We start from the raw sequence: 20,444 nt of genomic DNA on the forward strand, positions 1-20,444 counted from the left end.
AGACCCATGTGACATTCCCACATGTACTCAAATCTGGGAAAACCATCAAATTATTCAAACATGTTTTCCTCACCATGTTGACAAGATCGGCTCATTCGGATGCAGGTGTGGGTAGTGTGTCAGGGACAGTAGTGCTGAGACAGAGTAACCAAGATTTCATCAGCCCCAGTGTTCTTGTGTTCCAATGTACTGCACACTCTATATGGTATTTGCTCTGTTCGTGCTTGTGATGGATTGAACAACTTTTGAACTCGAAGCAAGTCAAGGGACATTGGATGGAAAAGGAGTTGAGATAAGTTATCCGCCATGCTTGTCTCATCTCTGAATGGGTTCCAGACACATTCTAGTTCAGTACTGAGGGAGTGCTGCACTGCTGGTGGTGCCACCTTTCAGATGAGATATTAAACTGAAGTCCTACAGACCCTTTCAGGTGTGTGGAAAAGATTCTATCGTTCTACTTAGAACAGGAGGGGAGGTCTGCCCGGTATTCTGGCCAATATTTATGTCTGACCATCACTGAATCAAATGTTTTTTATAGAATACCTACAGTGCAGAAAGAGGCCATTCGGCCCATTAAGTTTGCACCAACTCTTTGAAAGACCACACTAACTCACATTGCGATTGTATGCAAAATTGGAGGCCAAATTTCCTATATTATTACAGTAACTACTTGTCAAAAGTATATCATTGGCTGTAAAGCACATTGGCCCATTATCAGGTCATAAAAGGCACTATCTTTTAGCTCTTTCGTTAAAAGAGACAGCTACACAAGTTTTATTTGGCCTAACCACTGTGCAGTTAATAATAATAATAATCGCTTATTGTCACAAGTAGGCTTCAATGAAGTTACTGTGAAAAGCCCCTAGTCGCCACATTCTGGCACTTGTTCGGGGAGGCCAGTACGGGAATTGAACCCCCGCTGTTGGCATTGTTCTGCATTACAAGCCACTGTGCTAAACCAGCCCCTATGATTATAGTTAATGTCTGTTGATTAACACTGTTGGTTCAACAGGATGCAGTTTCATGGTTAATTCCTACAGGGCTTGTGAGCATACTTGGCGTACTGAAATCATGGAAAGTGCTAAACAAATGCACATTCTTTCTTTATCTTATGTAAGGAGTCCACATCACTGTATCTCTAGTGCAGCATTTAGAGAATTAGAATAAGCACAGCAAACCTAACTGCCACATCGTTGCAAAAAGGCAACTGCTTTCAACTTACCTGGCTCGTGAATCTCTTCTGTGCCTGAGTATGAGGAAAAGATCTGCCCAACAAATTGGTACTGCTGCTCCCTGTAGTTGTTCTGTAGATAATCTATCAACATGACGTAGCCGGACTGTTGCATGGTCAGCACCTCACAGAATATCTCCAGCTGGATCAAAGCACAAGTGTGTCAGAAACTTTTTCAGTGCATGGACATGTTTGCTGGCAGAGCGGTGAAGATGGCAGCTTCTCAAAGGTGAAAGAGGTATTTGCTTGAAAATTATTAAACTTTAATCGATCCTCACCTGACATCTGCAGACTCATACATTTCTACTGGGGTAATTAGACATGGATCGAAGTCAGGAATATTGCCCCCCCCCCTGCCCCAGCCCAACCACACTCAAGTTGATTGTAGTGGCCCATTTCAACAGGAACTGGTAATTGAATATGGGACCTTCTGGTCTATATGGCACCAAATTGAAATTTAATCAGAATATATTTAAGGGGATCGTGTAACTTGTTTTTGTCATTTAATTTTGGGTGAATGAGTCAGTGCCTGGTTAAGGTACCAGATGAGAAGCCCATTAAGAATTAAGTCCATTGAAACAAACCCATTAGGGATTTGTGTGATGAAATTTCAAGGTTCATTTTGTTAGCTTTTTTAAATCATTGCAATAATTGCTATTGGTAACTTGGTAATACAGAGAATAACGGAGATCTGGGAATATGTTGAGACATTAATCCATCTGAGGAACTCGGATATTGCTATGAAACTAAAAGATAAAACTTATAATCTGTGGAATCTTTGATTAGACGACTAACTAATTTCCCTTTGGGATACAGATATAATTTGCCATTTTACAATTAATTTGATCCATGCTGTCGTAACTCACCAAGGTCAAACAATAGTGCAGTCGTTAATGCAAGTTCTCAAAAATAATTGGCAGCTTATCATTGGCAAATTTAAACTGTGGTTACGCTACTACTTGTTCAAGCCTCCAGGTCTTGTTCATAATTTCAGCTTGTATGAGCTGGTCTGGGAGTAGTTAACACAGGGCTCACCACAATACAGCAGAACTCAGCGCCCAAACGTGCTGTCACATCTGATTAAAATAAAGGAGATATCAAATGGGGGCTGAAATATTGGCCTGCAACCAACAAGGCACCAGCACATCTAAAGCTGCACAATAATAATGGTTAAAGCCCCACGAGAGGTTTTGCTTAATGCAGCTGACTGGGAAAGATTATTCTCTAGACAGCTTCCGGTGAAGAATGTTAAATTGATGATATGTCAGAATCTATGAATTGGGTGTAGCATTTATCTTCATAACGATCACTGGATGAGTAATCCAGAGACCCAGGTTCATGCCCTGGGGACCCAGGTCCAAATCCCACCATGGTAGATGTTGAAATCTGAATTCAATTTGAAAAAATCTGGAATTAAAAGTCTAATGATGACCATGAAACCATTGCCGATTGTCATAAAAATCAATCTGGTTCACTCATATCCTTTGTCACCCTTACCTGGTCTGGGTGACATGTGATTTCAGAACCACATTAATGTGGTTTACTCTTAAATGCCCTCAGTTCATGGGCAATTGGGGATGGCCCAGCCAGCGATATCCACATCCCATGAACAAGTAAAACAACATTTAAATAAATGTCCCATCCCCTATGAATAACATAGCACTGTTATTCCGTGTCAGGAATAACAGGAGCACCCCATGTCTCACCTTCTCTATCTCAGTGTACTCTAGATTCTTGTTAAATGATAACATTCAATTATGAACATGGGCTAGATTTTTATCTGGTGTTGAAGGTAGGCATGGGGTCAGGAAGAACAAAAAAGCTTGCTGGCAACAATTTCAAACTTGTGTTGCTTCCCGATCATGAGCTATTTTTGTCCAGCTGTTTTGCTGGACAAGAAGGCATTGGGTTGCGACCTTGTGTGCACCTCTTCTGAAGTCAGGGTCTCCATTGTGAGCCTTTAGAGGAATTTTCAATTTCCTCCTTCTTATTCGTTTTGTGTGCTGGTATAGGTTTCCAAAGCCCTAGAAAACCCCCATGGAGAGTTTGTGACCACTGGGAGAACATTCTGGCAGGTAAGTGTTTAATGTTTTGAAAACTTTAAGTGCCACTATTTATTGCTGTATTGTAATGTAGATGTGTTTGAACTGCAATAATTCAGAATTGGACTCTGTCCTGCAAAGGTAAGTCACCAGCCTGGTTTAAGCAATCAGATGCATTAGAGTACTTGGAGAAAGTACCATAAATCATTCAAAACTGTAGAAATATGCAGTGGGAAAACTCCTGTTGTGTTTTGGACTGTAATTTAAATGTCAAGTGATCATTATCTTTGAGAGGAGGTGTGGGAAGTATTAGGGGTGTGAAGGGACATGGGGTGGAGGAGGTGGATGGGGATGTGTGAGGTTGACATGGCATCGAAGGTTGGAAAATAAATATTCCAGGGTACACAGTATCTTGCAAAGGCAGACAGGATAGTAAGGGATGACATAGGGACAGTAGCGAGGAATGATCATGGCTAAGAAGATCATTATGTTGAGATCATATGGTTGGAGATTAAGAATAGCAAGAGTCAGAAAATGCTGGTGGTGTAGTTATAGATCCCCTAACAATAATGCATTAAACAATAAATTATTTGAGCATAATTATTTGAGCTTAAATTAGTGATCATAATTCAGTTGAATTTCATGTGACATTTCAAAGGATCACACTCCAATCACAAACAAGAATCTTAAACTTAACAAGGTTAATTTATCTTGAACCTATTGTAAACAAAGACAATTACATAGGTGTGAGGGAGAACTGGGTAAGTTGACTAAAAGGCTTAAAATAAACAGTGGGAAACAGGTAAAGAAACAATTAAAAATGCTCAAAATACATTTCATTGTAAAATAAAACTCAGCAAGAAAGATCTACCCATTGCTTACTCAGGAAATTAATGATGTGGAGATGCCAGCGTTGGACTGGGGTGAGCACAGTACAAAGTCTTACAACACCAGGTTAAAGTCCAACAGGTTTGTTTCGATGTCACTAGCTTTCGGAGCGCTGCTCCTTCCTCAGGTGAAGGAACCTGAGGAAGGAGCAGCGCTCCGAAAGCTAGTGACATCGAAACAAACCTGTTGGACTTTAACCTGGTCAGGAAATTAAGTTAGCATTAGATTAGAATACGAGTATTTTAAGGTCCGGAAAGGAGTCCACGCAGAGCCATATAGGTTGAGTCAAAGGTGAAAGGTTTAATACAACAGAACAAGAGTACAGAGCAGGTACTCTACTACAGGAGCCAGCTTACAGTTCATGGCCCTCCAATTTTATACAGGATGTAGATTCCCTGCCCTCAGTGGAGGAAAGTGTGTATTCCCCATAATAATATCAATCCCCCAGTCTCATAATTGTCCCATGACTGCTTACGGTTTCATTAGTGTCCCATGACTTGCTTCACCCCAGGTTATGACAAAGAGGCTTAAAGTTGCAAATATTGGCAGCGATCCTGAGGATTCGGAATGTTTTAGAAACCAGTAAAGAGCCACCAAAAAGCGGATAACAAAATTAAAAAGAATATGAATAAACTAACCAGAAATAATAAAAACAGATTGTAAGAATTTTACAAGTATATATATACATATATATTATATATATATATATATATATATACAAACTTGTAATAAGTTCTTACAACATTAGACATATATATATATATATATATATATAAAGGAAGAGAGTAGCTAAAGTAACTGTTGGTCACTCAGAAGCAGAGACCGGAGAAATTATTATGGGGAATCAGGAAATGGCAGAGACATCGAACACATATTTTGTGGCTGTTCTTCTGGTAGAAGAAAGAAGTTGCATTCCAGATACTGAAGCTAAACTGGGTGCTAAAAGGAATGAAAAAGTTAATATCAGCAGAAAAAAATAGCACTGTAGAAACTTAAGTGACTAAAAGCTGACAAATCCAGAGGACCTGATGGGCTACATCTCAGGGTTCTAAACTGGAGAGATAGTGGAGGCTCTGGATAAGATTTTCCAAAATTCTCTAGATTCTGGAGCATTCCCAGCAGTTTGGAAGTGACACTGCTATTTAAGAAATGATGGAGAGAGAAAATAGGGAACTACAGACCAGTTAGCTTGAGATTAGTAATCAGTAAAGTGTTGGAATATTATTAAGGTGAATTTAACAATGCACTTCAAATATAATAGTGTGATCAGACAAGGTCAGCATGGTTTTTCAAAAGGGAAATAGTGTTTGACAAAGTTTTTTGAAGAGGTTACTAGTCGGGTAGTTCTAGATGCTGACTCAGCAATTATTCTGCCGCATGAATCTGCCCCACACAATGCTCTGAAATTGGCTTGAGTGGTAATTTGTGGATTGGGAATAGGGAGCAGGGCTCTGCAGTTACAGCTGACTAAATGTACATGTGAAATCTCAGTTCGCTGAACAATTTCATAATGCAGCAGTCTCCTCATCTAAATAGTGAAAGGCATCAAAAGGGAGAGGAAACATATTTATGGAAAGTAAGGGTTTGCATTCCCTCTTCTCTTGCTGGTAGTATAAAACAGATTATTATTTCTGTCACATCCTCTGACTTTTCTGTACGGGGTATGCAAGTCACACGGCTGCTAAACTACAACTTAAATGTTGAAAAGTAATTGAATTTACCTGATTTTCAGAAATGGGAACTGTTTCTTTGAACACAATCCATTGGACGTTTTCAGTACAAGGAGGAGTCGTGAGGGAACCGTTGTAACTATAATATTTGTCTGTGGAGTTTGGAAGAAGGTTCAATAAAACAAATGGCTCCACTGTAGCCCGCTTTCCTAAAACAATGAAAAATCTTGGATGAAAATCTATTAAGGGAGAGAACAATCACCGCTTTAACGGACAAGTTTCAGCACCGATGCTGATGGTATGAGCAGATTTTCATTCAACGGAATGAATTCATCCAAGGAATACAAGAGATAATTTTGACTTTTGCCCATATTAATTAATATATACTTGGAGCCTTTTAAAAAAAAAATCTCTCACAATTTTGCTCCAATGGATTTAACTAGCATGCATATGGCACCAACACATAGAGTCAAAATGACTCCCAGTTTTACAAATTGGCGACCAGGAGAGTTCTATTTCCCATGACTTCTCTCTCACTGGCTTTGAGTTTACCTTGCGAGGTAAACAGTTGCAAGCACTCAGTGTGCTAACCTTTAATTCTGCTCTTCACTGTTGAACTGAAAGCATTTCAAATGAACTGAGTTGCAGGTGCATATATTCAGATTCACATTCATTATCCCACTGCATGACTTCAAGACCACAGCCTATTAATTTGTGGTAAATAAGAAATGGAACTGAAAAGATGAGACAATTATTTGTGGCGTGAACCCTGCAGTGTAAAAATGTGCTTGTGTTGCACACAGATTAAAGATCCCGAAGTTGCTTGTGTATTGTTTATTTTGGATTCCAGAAGACTCATGTCTGTGAGCCGATTCACTGCAATGCCTGAAATGACAGCAAACCTTATCCAAGCAGCGAAAGAAAAACCAGACCAACAATTAAAAAAAACAACATGGCAGAGCTGGTGCAAATGTCTGTGGTCGCCCAACAACGTAATTCAGGCCAGGTAAAGGGTCCAGCCTGAAGGAAAGGAATCTTGCTTTTCAAAGTTTGTTTTTAAACTAACAAGCCTCCTTACACAGATGGAATGGCTGAGTTTGGCAGGATACATCTGGGCTGCCACTCACCCTCTCCAATGCCGGGAGCTCTGGAGTTCCTGTCAAGTGGTAAAGCCCCGTGTGTGGTGCTTTGCACCTGACTACCCCATGCTAAAGAGTTACCCTTTCATTAACTCGTTAAACACCAGCAGACTCCAGGCTGGAGGCCACGGTCGGGCACGATCCCAAAGTAACTGCCAGGATTGTATCCCAAGGATTTGCATCATCCAAAACATTTTTAACAATGTTCATTCACTTGATGTATATTTCCAGTATTTTCTTCCTTTTTAAAAAAAAAGGGTTAGAATTCCTACAGTTCAGAAGGAGGCCATTCGGCCCATCGAGTCTACACCCAACCTCTGACAGAGAACTCCATCCAAACCCACTTAACTGCACTATCCTAATAACCCCTTAACCTAAGCTGCACATACCTGGACACTAAAGGGCAATTTAGTGGCCTATCCACCTAACCTGCACATCTTTGAACTGTGGGAGGTAACCGGAGCACCCAGAGGAAACCCACGCAGACACGGGGAGAATGGGCAAACTCCACACAGACAGTCATCCGAGGCTGGAATTGAACCCAGGTCCCTGGTGCTGTGAGGCAGCAATGCTAACCACTGTAGAAATATCAGTTAGCATTTGTTCATTATATATAATGGAAGTTTATTTCCCATTTTTAACATTATTTCACAATCCTGTGACTGTGATTCTGTATAATAACAAAATAAAAGTCTTATTGCACAATTGGCATTCTCAGGCCTTTTCACATCTTGCTGCCCAGGCCAGCTGGCATAGTTCCCTTCATCATCATTTATTTACAGAACTTACCAAATCGGCTAACTGATTCCACACCACTTATGACATTATCATAATCCATATTGTTCTCCGGTCCAATCTGTAAAATATCAGACATTTTTAACAATGGTTGAGTGTTTTAATGCACTCTATTTTAATAGCATGATGTACATTTGTAATGAAGCATATATATGGAAGATATTAAAGAGGCCCTATCTTCAGTGTTTGTCATTGTTTAATTGTCTCATTAAAGTATATGACACAGTGACATAACACATTCAACAATCACATCACTTTTTCAACAATCACATCACTTTTGTGCTTTGTAAACACGATTAAAAAAATAAAGCCCATACACACATTCCTCTTCTGGCTCTGCTGTCGGCATTTTTTTTATCAGGAAGTCACTATTAGTAATATGTTGCAAATAACCAAAATATCTTACTTTATACTGTAATAAAGCTTTTCTCGTGGCAGGATCGAAACTTCAGAAAAACTCACTGAAGTGTCTACCTATTTTGACATGCAGATGTTTGCAAAATCATAGGTACAATGAACTTTTGTTTCAATAATTGGGTAGAGTTTACAAGTCCTGGGTGTGAGCTTAGTGTGACAGGAGCATGCATTAGGAATTTGATGCTAAGGTCCTGTCACTCTTTGAGGGGGAATCTGTCTTGTAACTCCAGGAACACTCCTTATAGGACAGCAATGTATGACAGGTGGCAGTGCACTTTTACTGTCACTAACAATGACAACCCAATGGTGACAAATCATACTTTTTATAAATTATTTGAATGCACTTCTCTAAACAGTCTCATTGAGAACGAATTGGTCTCAATGGTCAGGATTCATTGGTCAGGACGGCTGAGTGGTCTAAGCCACCAGACAAGTGTGTTTCCTTGCCATTTTTAAGCCTGGTGATTTCTGGTCCCTTTTTAGGGGTGTGGGTTCAAATCCCGCTCCTGCAATTCCCCTTTTGGGGTGGCACACTGGCATAGTGGTTAGCACTGCTGCCTCACAGTGCCAGGGACCCAAGTTCAATTCCAGCCTCGGATGACTGTCTGTGAAGTTTGCACTTTCTCCCCCTCTCTGCGTGGGTTTCCTCCCACAGTCCAAAGATGTGCAGATTAGGTGGGTTGGCCATGCTAAATTGCCCCTTGGTGTCCAAAAGGTTAAGTGGTGTTGTGAGGATAGGGCGGGGGTTTGGCCTAGGTAGGGCGCTCTTTTCAAGATTTGGTGCAGACTCGATGGGCGAATGGCCTCCATCTGCACTGTCGAGATTCTATGACTCTAATTGAAAATAAATTCACTGTGATCTGGCAGGTATTTGATGTCAGCACAAAGTTGACCAAACATTTAAAAGGTGAAAATCTGTTGCATTAGATCTGCATCCATTTTTTTGATTGATTGATTGTGGACACTCTACCCCCCCCCCCTCCCCCCCCCCCCCCCCCCCCCCTCCCCCCGCCCCAGCAATCGGGAAATGTGCACGATATTGTTCCATTCTGAATTCACTTGAAAAGGAAAATATATTGGCCCATCCGCTTTTGGCATTTACAGCATTCAGGTTAAAAGATTTAAACGCATTTCAACTCCTCCAAACAAAAACTAATCCATTGGGCCCTTCTTTCGCATTATTTTTTTAAAAATTGAGAATCCCTATTCTTAAGATCTAAAGTGCAGAGTTGAAAAGTTCAAGAGGACAGAGGAAGATATCAACAAATAATAACCACGCCATTCCACACTTGGACTTCAAAAACTTGTCAAATGTGGAAACAGAAAATAATTGTGAATTAGGGAACTGAACATTGAAGTAAAGTGTGTGACAGTGTAGATCTGTTCCCCAAAACATGGGGCGGAATATTACGCCAGCGGGATTTTATGGTCCCGACAAAATAAGTTGGCCTTTGAACCCTCGCTGCGACTGGGCCATAAAATTTCGCTCGTGAAATTATGCAGGAGACACTGGTACCAATTTTCAGCTCCAAATTAGGGCATGAAGTTGGTGCAAATGAATAGATTGCATGCCTGTGAGCAAACCTTTTTTTTGGGGCAAAGAATAAATATAGGTATATTTTAGTATGGAGTCGTGATCGCAGATGCGAATTGGAAATCTTCTTCACATTTGCCATCTGGTACTCTCGACGTGTGCTTACAATGGGAAAGGGAGTGGACATTTGTATAATTTCCCAGATAGTATTGGCTCACTTGCACCTTAATTAAAGAATTGGCAATACCATCAGAGAAGTGGGGCAGATCTGAAGAAAATGGAAAATAAATATTAGCCTTTAACCAGACAACATGGTTCGTAGCTTTCCTCAGGAAGGATCACTGATTTTTCCTCAAGTAGTTACTGCGCTCAAACTTAATTACCTCAAATAAGACAGACAGGGCCTTCAGACTGCCTTCCCCTTGCACTGCATCCTCAAAACTTTCAAAAAGATCTGAATCAAAGCAGAAGATGTGCATCTGAAAACACATTGACAGAAAAAAATTACTACTCTCATCGTCTGCATGTGGAACAAACATTAGTTACAGTTTAATGCAACAAAGGATGCAACATGTATTTATTTAGTTTCACAGTTTATGTACAATTCTATTGCATCGTATGTTATTCCTATATATACTTGCTTTGTATATAGCAATTTTAGATGAATGATAAAAATGAGAACATTGTGTGTATAGAGGAAACCGATATACAGTGAAATAGAACATTTTATTGCATCAGGGACCAGGATTAGAATTTAGCTCAGGTCAGGACAGGTCTTAGCATTAAAGATTCTTTTCCGTCTGCCGCAAGCGAGGGGCTAAACTAAAATGGATTTATGTAATTCAAAAGCAAAGTCCCAGGGAGCATAAGGCTACAGCACAAAACTAACAATATTTTCAACACCAAATTGGCTACCCAACAATAATAAAGATGCCTGAAATCATTAGGCAGATGGGGCTGAGAAAATATTCCCTGAAAATGAAAATGAAGCCAAATCATAAAACCCAATATATGCTTATTGACATTTGCCTTTGGGAAACTGAAGAAGTGATTCCAGATGTAATGGAAAGAAAGATTGGGCTCTGGATATCTGTTGAAATCTAACTTATCAAAATTGAGTTTAGTAAAATGAATTTTGCCTTAAACCAGGTCAAATTTGGACGTGTTTAAGAAAGCAGCAGTGACCTGCAATTCATCGCATTCCCCATACTGGGGCTCATCAGTTTAGCCCAATAGATCTGGATTCAATTTTTGCTTAACCAGTAAAGTGGGTTTCATACACACTGCCGATAAGGGTTGTATTTCATTTCTCAGAAATAACTAAATAAATTTCTGCTGTAATTACACTGCAACAGGGGACGAGGGTGATTTATCAAAGGTTGATTGGGAGAAATATTGATTTGCCCTCTGAGGGGACAAATAAACTGGAGGCAGAATAAGTGGCTGGTACCAACTAAAGGAATGTTCATCTAAAATTGGTACATAGAACAGTAATGTATCCACAGTTAATATGCTGAATAAATCCATGTTGTCGTCTTCCTAACTCAGGTAACATCATAAACTGTGAAGTGAACTTTCATATTGGTAATTGGTTTTGTATTTTTAATTTTACAACGGATTTATCTGTTATTCATATAGCTGTGACAGCAACCTCAAACAGGACAAAGATAAGCCAAGGTGCTTCACTAAAGAACAAGTAATTGACCACAATGGGGAAGAAATGTATAAAATAGCAGGAGTCAGCAGAATAGATAAATACTTTGGAGTAGAAGGCAATGATCCTAAACAGGTAAAGATTATTGCCGAGTAGAGGCAGGAGAGTTGGAGAGGAAGTAGCTGGGAATTAGAGTCCACCATGGAACCAATGACAGAAGAAGAAATACATTTGGGGACCCTCAAAAAGGGAATTTCAGCAATTCAAATATCTATTAAGCAGCGAGATCTCAAGAGTTACTGATGGATTACCAGTGATGTCACATGCCACCCTGCAAGAAAAATTAGATAAGGGAGTTAGATGTATGGCTGCAGTTATGGTAGAGGAGAGAAGGGTTAAGACTGCGAGGGAATTGGGACCAATTCTGGGGCAGTTATGGCATGGTTAGGATATCGGGCTTTACCCGATTAAAACTGGGACCAGTGTGCTCGCTGAGAGAATGCCAAATATTGTGGAGGCAGAGCAAAATAAATGCTCCAAGGGAAGAGAAAAACAGGATGAGGTAAAGGAGAAGAAATCAAAGATACTGGGGGTTAAAGAAAGATAAAAGAAAGAGGAGAGATTAAAATTAGCACGATTTCTGAACAGCCAGAGGCTAGTTTTGACTTGCATGTAATGTAAATAAAATTGGTAAGTTACAGACACAAGCTTCTATGGAAAGCAGCTACATCATAGCACTGATTAATGAGGCTTTCCTTAGGGTGGGACAATAAGCTGAAACTTCCTGATTACAAAATACTGAGGAGGAGTACCGTAGAAAAGGGTGGCAGTGTTAAAAGATCCCATTACAGCATGAGAAAACAGAGATCACATGGGAGCGCAAAAGCTGAATCTATTTGGCGAAAGTGAACAAATAAGAAGGGGACCATTGGGATATTAGAGACTGCCAGACAGCAGAAAGAAGATAGCAGAGATAAGTAGACAAATAGCAAGACAACAGAGGCATAATTGATATTTTAGTTATCTAAAGGTAAATCAAAATATGTAGCAAAGAAGGTCGGACTTCCTACAATGCGTCCAGAACTGCTTCTAGATCAGTGGTTCTCACTGTGATTTGTGAACACCTGGAGGTCCGCAGAAACCCTCCAGGGGTAAACGATGCAGGGCCAATCTTGCAGCAGTTAGGGCAACTGGTGCCATGGTTAAGAGTAAGCCTGTGAATGATGGCTAGAGATACCCTCTGCTCCCTGTGAGTTATTGCCCTCCTTTGCTCCTTTAGTCTCTCTTCGTGCTCTGCTTGCCCAAAGCTCCTACTCTCTCTTTGCTCCCCTAAATGCTTCCTTGCTCCTCCCTCTGTAGGTTGTGCTTTCCCAGTGCTTTTTGCATTGCCCTGCTTTCCTCCTGCTCCTGCCAAAGGTAGACAGACTCTGTGGTAAGAGGTAGGCACTCACTGGTTGTAAAGCCATAATGCCATAAGGTTTCCTTATCTAGGAAGAATATGCTTGTTTTTGAGGCGATACAGTGAAGACCATAGAATCATAGAATTTACTGTGCAGAAGGAGGCCATTTGGCCCATCGAGTCTGCATCGGCACTTGGAAAGGGAACCCTACCCAAGCCCACACGTCCACCCACTTTAGTAATAGAGAGGGATAGGTACGTGCAACAGGGCAAGGTTTACAATTGGGGGAAGGGTAAATACGATGTTGTCAGACAACAATTGAAGTGCATAAGTTGGGAACATAGGCTGGCAGGGAAGGACACAAGAGAAATGTGGAACTTGTTCAAGGAACAGGTGCTACGTGTCCTTGATATGTATGTCCCTGTCAGGCAGGGAAGAGATGGTCAAGTGAGGGAACCATGGTTGACAAGAGAGGTTGAATGTCTTGTTAAGAGGAAAAAGGTGACTGATGTAAGGCTGAGGAAACAAGGTTCAGACAGGGCATTGGAGGGATACAAGATAGCCAGGAGGGAACTGAAGAAAGGGATTAGGAGAGCTAAGAGAGGGCATGAACAATCTTTGGCGGGTAGGATCAAGGAAAACCCCAAGGCCTTTTACACATATGTGAGAAATATGCGAATGACTAGAGCGAGGGTAGGTGCGATCAAGGACAGTAGCGGGAGATTGTGTATTGAGTCTGAAGAGATAGGAGAGGTCTTGAACGAGTACTTTTCTTCTGTATTTACAAATGAGAGGGGCGATATTGTTGGAGAGGACAGTGTGAAACAGATTGGTAAGCTCGAGGAAATACTTGTTAGGAAGGAAGATGTGTTGGGCATTTTGAAAAACTTGAGGATAGACAAGTCCCCCGGGCCTGACGGGATATACCCAAGGATTCTATGGGAAGCAAGAGATGAAATTGCAGAGCCGTTGCCAATGATCTTTTCGTCCTCACTGTCAACAGGGGTGGTACCAGGGGATTGGAGAGTGGCGAATGTCGTGCCCCTGTTCAAAAAAGGGACTAGGGATAACCCTGGGAATTACAGGCCAGTTAGTCTTACTTCGGTGGTAGGCAAAGTAATGGAAAGGGTACTGAAGGATAGGATTTCTGAGCATCTGGAAAGACACTGCTTGATTAGGGATAGTCAGCACGGATTTGTGAGGGGTAGGTCTTGCCTTACAAATCTTATTGAATTCTTTGAGGAGGTGACCAAGCATGTGGATGAAGGTAAAGCAGTGGATGTAGTGTACATGGATTTTTGATAAAGTTCTCCATGGTAGGCTTATGCAGAAAGTAAGGAGGCATGGGATAGTGGGAAATTTGGCCAGTTGGATAACGAACTGGCTAACCGATAGAAGTCAGAGAGTGGTGGTGGATGGCAAATATTCAGCCTGGAGCCCAGTTACCAGTGGCGTACCGCAGGGATCATTTCTGGGTCCTCTGCTGTTTGTGATTTTCATTAATGACTTGGATGAGGGAGTTGAAGGGTGGGTCAGTAAATTTGCAGACGATACGAAGATTGGTGGAGTTGTGGATGGTAAGGAGGGCTGTTGTCAGCTGCAAAGAGACATAGATAGGATGCAGAGCTGGGCTGAGAAGTGGCAGATGGAGTTTAACCCTGAAAAGTGTGAGGTTGTCCATTTTGGAAGGACAAATATGAATGCGGAATACAGGGCTAACGGCAGAGTTCTTGGCAATGTGGAGGAGCAAAGAGACCTTGGGGTCTATGTTCATACATCTTTGAAAGTTGCCACTCAAGTGGATAGAGCTGTGAAGAAGGCCTATGGTGTGCTCGCGTTCATTAACAGAGGGATTGAATTTAAGAGCCGTGAGGTGATGATGCAGCTGTACAAAACTTTGGTAAGGCCACATTTGGAGTATTGTGTACAGTTTTGGTCGCCTCATTTTAGGAAGGATGTGGAAGCTTTGGAAAAGGTGCAAAGAAGATTTACCAGGATGTTGCCTGGAATGGAGAGTAGGTCTTATGAGGAAAGGTTGAGGGTGCTAGGCCTTTTCTCATTAGAACGGAGAAGGATGAGGGGCGACTTGATAGAGGTTTATAAGATGATCAGGGGAATAGATAGAATAGACAGTCAGAGACTTTTTCCCCGTGTGGAACAAACCATTACAAGGGGACATAAATTTAAGGTGAAAGGTGGAAGATATAGGAGGGATATCAGAGGTAGGTTCTTTACCCAGAGAGTAGTGGGGGCATGGAATGCACTGCCTGTGGAAGTAGTTGAGTCGGAAACATTAAGGACCTTCAAGCAGGTATTGGCTAGGTACATGGATTACAGTAAAATGATATAGATAGATTTATTTGTTCTCAAGGGCAGCACGGTATCATTGTGGATAGCACAATTGTTTCAGAGCTCCAGGGTCCCAGGTTCGATTCCGGCTTGGGTCACTGTCTGTGCGGAGTCTGCACGTCCTCCCCGTGTCTGCGTGGGTTTCCTCCGGGTGCTCCGTTTTCCTCCCACAGTCCAAAGATGTGCGGGTTAGGTGAATTGGCCAATGATAAATTGCCCTTAATGTCCAAATTGCCCTTGGTGTTGGGTGGAGGTGTTGAGTTTGGGTAGGGTGCTCTTTCCAAGAGCCGGTGCAGACTCAAAGGGCCAAATGGCCTCCTTCTGCACTGTAAATTCAATGATAATCTATGATTAATCTAGGACAAAGGTTCGGCACAACATCGTGGGCCGAAGGGCCTGTTCTGTGCTGTATTTTCTATGTTCTATGTTCTATGTTCACCCTATCCCCATATCCCAGTAACCCCACCCCACCTTTTTGGACACTCAGGGCAGTTTATCATGGCCAATCCACCTAACCTGCACATCTTTGGACTGTGGGAGGAAACCGGAGCACCCGGAGGAAACCCACGCACACACGGGAGGATGTGCAGACTCTGCACAGACAGTGACCCAAGCCGGAATCGAACCGGGGACCCTGGAGCTGTGAAGCAACTGTGCTAACCACTGTCCTACCGTGCTGCCCCCCAAGATTTACTGTGCTGATTCCTCAGATGAGAAAGTTATCCTGTGATAAGAGGTTAAGTAGAATGGGTCTATATTTCTCGCAATTTGGAAGAAGAAGTGATGATGTCATTGAAAATTAGAAGATTCTGAGGGGGCTTGGCAGGGTAAATGCTGAGGGCTGTTTTCCCTGATGAGAATATTGGGGCAAGGTCTCAGGATCAGCGGTTGACCATTGCAGACCGGGATGAATATACGTTCAGAGGATTGCGCATCTTTGAAATTCTCTACCCCAGCTCAGTGATTGAGTATATTCAAGGACTGGGATAGAAGCCTTTTGGACTGGAGAGGGAATTGGGCAGGAAAGCAGAATCGAGGTCAAAGATCAGCTCTGATCTTATTTAAGGGAGGAGCAGGTTTGAATGACTGTTATTTTTTTAATGTTTGTAGGTTAAGGTGCCACGCAAATTGAAGATCTTTTCTTTCTTTCAATAAATGGTAAAATTCAAATGCAATGTGGATGCATTAGTCTCCTCCTGAAATCATTGCAGGTAAGCCTTAGTCTAATATTAAATATAAAAGCAAATCACCTCCAAAGGAAATTTTTGCCCATCTATGGTATGTTCTGATCCATCCGATGCGTTACACTTGCCCCAGTGGAACATTATCTTGCCTGCTTTGTATCTGGATTTCATGCCTCCACCACTGATGTAATATTCATCTGTCAAGTTAATTTCCACTGGAGATCAAGAATGAAAGAGGGTTGCCATTAGATATCCTGCTACAAATGTATTGAATATGTTATTAAAACAGACATCAGGAGAATATATTCATTCAGAGCTAAATGGCATGCATTTCGGTAGTAAGACCCTTCTAAGGAAATGGAAATAGGAAGAAATAAAATCCATCTTAATTCTAATTGCAGTGATAAATCTGCCCTAAACATAGGGGAAAATGCCTTGAAATGGGGCAGTGATATTTTAAATGGAAATAATACATTGCATTGAAACAGAAAATGAATCAAGTACCTGTTTTCCCATTATTGTGAATGACCGTACTTCCGCTGGATTCATGTTCCCAGCCTTCAAACAGCAGCTTACGGAAATTCATGTTTACTTGAGTAAAACCATCATCTATATTGATGGGCGATTGTCTTGGACCAGAGCAACTCGGGTATTTCTTCACCCATTTCTGTTCATTTAAGTAACCTGAAGAAAAACATTAAAATGTCAGCACGTTTGTCGATGATTTCGGCTAACTGGTTTAAAATACTGTATTTTGAAAGTGGTGACCCGATTTTGGCAAGGATATCAAGCATTACCCTAGCTACAGCAAGATAATCCAGAATAAAGATGGCAGATGGTACTAACAGCTGACTAATGTTATGAGGATCAAAGGAGGCTAACTACTTCAGAAATCAGCTATTCATTCACTATTTAGAACCACAATATTGTATTAGAACCACAGCCACAGACATTGTTTACTTTGTGTAAGCTTGAAATTAAGGTTACTTAACTCATCTGACACCAAAAGTGATAACATTGGATTGAGCATTTGCAACCCGCCAGTCATTACTTCCCATTGCCTCATTGCTAGGCAAGTGGGTTTAATTAAAATGGCCTCTGCTCATGGATAATAGTCTCTTTGGTGCCAAGTGTTGTATTGGAGTACTGTAGGCTCCTCAGTTTGGCTTGGTGAGTTTCAAGTGTGAGCAAGCCGATTGCTAACAAATAGAGCCACTGCAATGATGGGGATTGAGATTAAAGACTAAAGACAATCAACTATATATATTTTTAAATAATTTATGGGATATGGGTGGGTATCAATGACAAGCCCAGCATTTATTCCCATCCCTAATTGTCCTCGCGAAGGAAGCCGTGAGCCACCTTCATGAACCGCTGAACGCCACACCCACAGAGCTGTTAGGGAAGGTGTTCCAGATATTTGACTCAACATTTGGCCTGTTGGTTTGCACATCTCAAACCTAGTTTCAGTACCCCAGCATCAACCATTCTGGTTGCGTTTATGGGTCAGACCCTGCAAGAATTTTAAAGGCAGAGGGAGACGGACAGTTATGCGAGAATCAATTATGAAACAAGAACACATCAGTCACAACTTAAGGGTAGTTATTTGGTTGGAACTGCTTGTTTCTTTCCAAGGAAGTCAAAAGAAACACAAAGGTTTGCCAGAACACTGAGTTGGGTCAGATGTACAATAATACACTTTGGCAAAGCACATTGGAACAAATGATTATGAATAGACCTGTAAGTAAATGAGGGAGATTACTGCCATACGTTCAAATAATGTGACTCAGTTACCATGTATAAAGCTGGAACTTCTAGACACAATGGCCGGAATTCTCCAGCCGTTGGGATTCTCTTTTCCGACTGGCAGCGCACCCCCACCCACATGTTTACCGGTGACTTGGTGTGGCTTCAATGGGAAATCCCATTGACAAGTGGCAGGAATAGAGAATCGCGCCACCAGCGAATGGCGCACCACCAAGAGAAACGCGGTTGGGGTAGCACGATGGCACAGTGGTTAGCATTGCTGTCTCACGGTGCCGAGATCCCAGGTTCGATCCCGACTCTGGGTCACTGTCCGTGTGGAGTTTGCACACTCTCCCCGTGTTTGCGTGGGTTTCACCCACGCAGTCCAAAGATGTGCAGGGTAGGTGGAATGGCCACAGAAAATTGTCCCTTAATTGGAAAAAATGAATTGGGCACTCTAATTTTATTTAAAAAAAAGAAAAACGCGGTTAGTTAGGGAAATCGAGAATCCAGCCCAACAGGTTGTTTTCACATTATCCTCGAATAAAAATCAGTTAGTTAACTTAACTTGAGTGACTGTGCCTTGACTTAAATAATCCCCACTGTGTCTTTCAAGCTGACAAAGCTGTGGTGCTGTGGCTTGATATAGCAGTTAGCTGCAGTAAAAACATATGCCCATGACTGAGTATTACGGTTTATGTATAAAATGTCCTTCATTCCGGCATGGGGCAATTCAATTTAATAAATAAGCACCCTTCAGGATCTTGTTTGCAAGACTCAAGATATATTTTTGCACTAATAGGATTCTGGCACACCAAAGCTAAATTGTTGACCAGCCTGTAACTTCGACTTCTTAGGTCCTGGCTTCATGACTGATACAAAGAGTGGTTTAAGTTTGAACCTCTCTTCCAAAAACACCAAATGATGTTAGATCAATCGTTAATTTTTAAAACAGTGATTGAGAGATAGTTCTTAACCAAAGATTTAAAGGGATATGAGGTAAAGGTGCGTAAACATTAAGTCACAGATCAGCTACAATCTCCTGAATGGCAGCAGTGCAGGTTGAATGAGATAAATTACATACTCCTGTCCAATGCTGCTATGAATGCCTTCTCGCTTTCTGCTATGCGATATGTTTGAGAGGCACAGCCCCATGAAACGAGGCCCAACCATCTTCAGCAGCTTCATTAATTACCTTTTCTGTATTATAAGGTCAGAAGTGGGGACGTTTGCTGATCTTCACACAATGTTCAGCACTATTCGCGGCACCTCTGAAGCAGTCCATGCCCACATGCAGCAAGACCTGGACAACATACAGGCTCGGACTGATAGGTAGCAAGTAATATTTATGGCACACAAGTGCCAGACAATGACTATCTCCATCAAAGAGACATTCCAATCATGTCCCTTGACAATCAATGGCAGCACTGAATTCCCCACTATCAACATCCTGAGCGGTACCATTGACAAGAAACTGAACTCTATTAGCCATAATAATACTGTGGATACAAGGTCAGAGGCTGGGAATTCTGCAGAGAGTAACTCACCAGCCTGTCCATTACATACAAGGTACAATTCAGGAATATGATGGAATCCACTTCACTTACCTAGATGAGTGCAGCTCCAACCACACGTTAGGTCAACATCATCAAAGATTAAGCAGCCCACTTGAATGGCGCCCTATCCACTGCCACCAACCGCCACTCACTCCACTACTGACTTACATGACAGCAATGTGTACCATCAAGGTGCACTGCAGGAACTCACCAAAGTTTGTTTGACAGCGACCGCTACCACTTCGAAGGACAAGGGCAACAGATGCATGGGAACACCACCACCTGCAAATTCCCCTCCAAGTCAGACACCATCCTGACTTGGAACTATATCACCATACTTCCACTGACATTGGTTCAAAACCCTGCAGGTGCATCTCCGCCACAAAGACTGCAGCGGTTCAGGAAGGCAGATCACCATCATGTTCTCAAGGGCAAATAGGGATGGGTGATAAATGCTGCTGGAGCCAGAAATGCACATATCCTTTCAAAGAATAAAAAACAACTCGTTGTGACTCACATCACAAAAATGTGAGTTTAAAATTTCACCCAGAAGAACTATCTGACGTAAATAATATCCACCTTTTGTGATAAGCGTGCTTCCAAATTTGGGGATGGAGAACATTGTTGGTACAGAATTGTGAAACAGATAGAGGGAATGTACTCTACTTTGATGACATGGGGCAGGATTCTCCAGTCTCTGACGTCAAAATCGCGTTCGGCAATCGACCGGATAATCCACGTTGGTGCCAAAATCGGGGGCGGTGCTACTTTTGCGATGCTCCGCCCCCACCAAAACAGCGTACTCTAGGAGTACGCCGCACGCCATCGGGACGGCCTCA

The 20,444-nt window shown here is 41.8% G+C and overlaps 1 protein-coding gene across 4 annotated transcripts in view; it reads right to left on the reverse strand.

The window, feature by feature from the left end:
- ptprz1a (protein tyrosine phosphatase receptor type Z1a) overlaps window positions 1-20,444 on the reverse strand; it is a 261,674-nt gene that overhangs the window by 108,244 nt on the left and 132,986 nt on the right. For all 4 annotated transcript variants that reach the window (XM_072484494.1, XM_072484493.1, XM_072484495.1 and 1 more), the window contains exons 3-8: window positions 16,808-16,987; window positions 16,370-16,518; window positions 10,100-10,195; window positions 7,760-7,826; window positions 5,883-6,040; window positions 1,223-1,373 (exon numbers count right to left, since the gene is read on the reverse strand). In XM_072484494.1, coding sequence (XP_072340595.1) covers window positions 1,223-1,373; window positions 5,883-6,040; window positions 7,760-7,826; window positions 10,100-10,195; window positions 16,370-16,518; window positions 16,808-16,987 — 801 coding nt within the window. The remainder of the gene's footprint in view (window positions 1-1,222; window positions 1,374-5,882; window positions 6,041-7,759; window positions 7,827-10,099; window positions 10,196-16,369; window positions 16,519-16,807; window positions 16,988-20,444) is intronic.

Source organism: Scyliorhinus torazame, chromosome 19 (genome assembly GCF_047496885.1).
Source record: "Scyliorhinus torazame isolate Kashiwa2021f chromosome 19, sScyTor2.1, whole genome shotgun sequence".
Taxonomy (NCBI): Eukaryota; Metazoa; Chordata; class Chondrichthyes; order Carcharhiniformes; family Scyliorhinidae; genus Scyliorhinus; species Scyliorhinus torazame.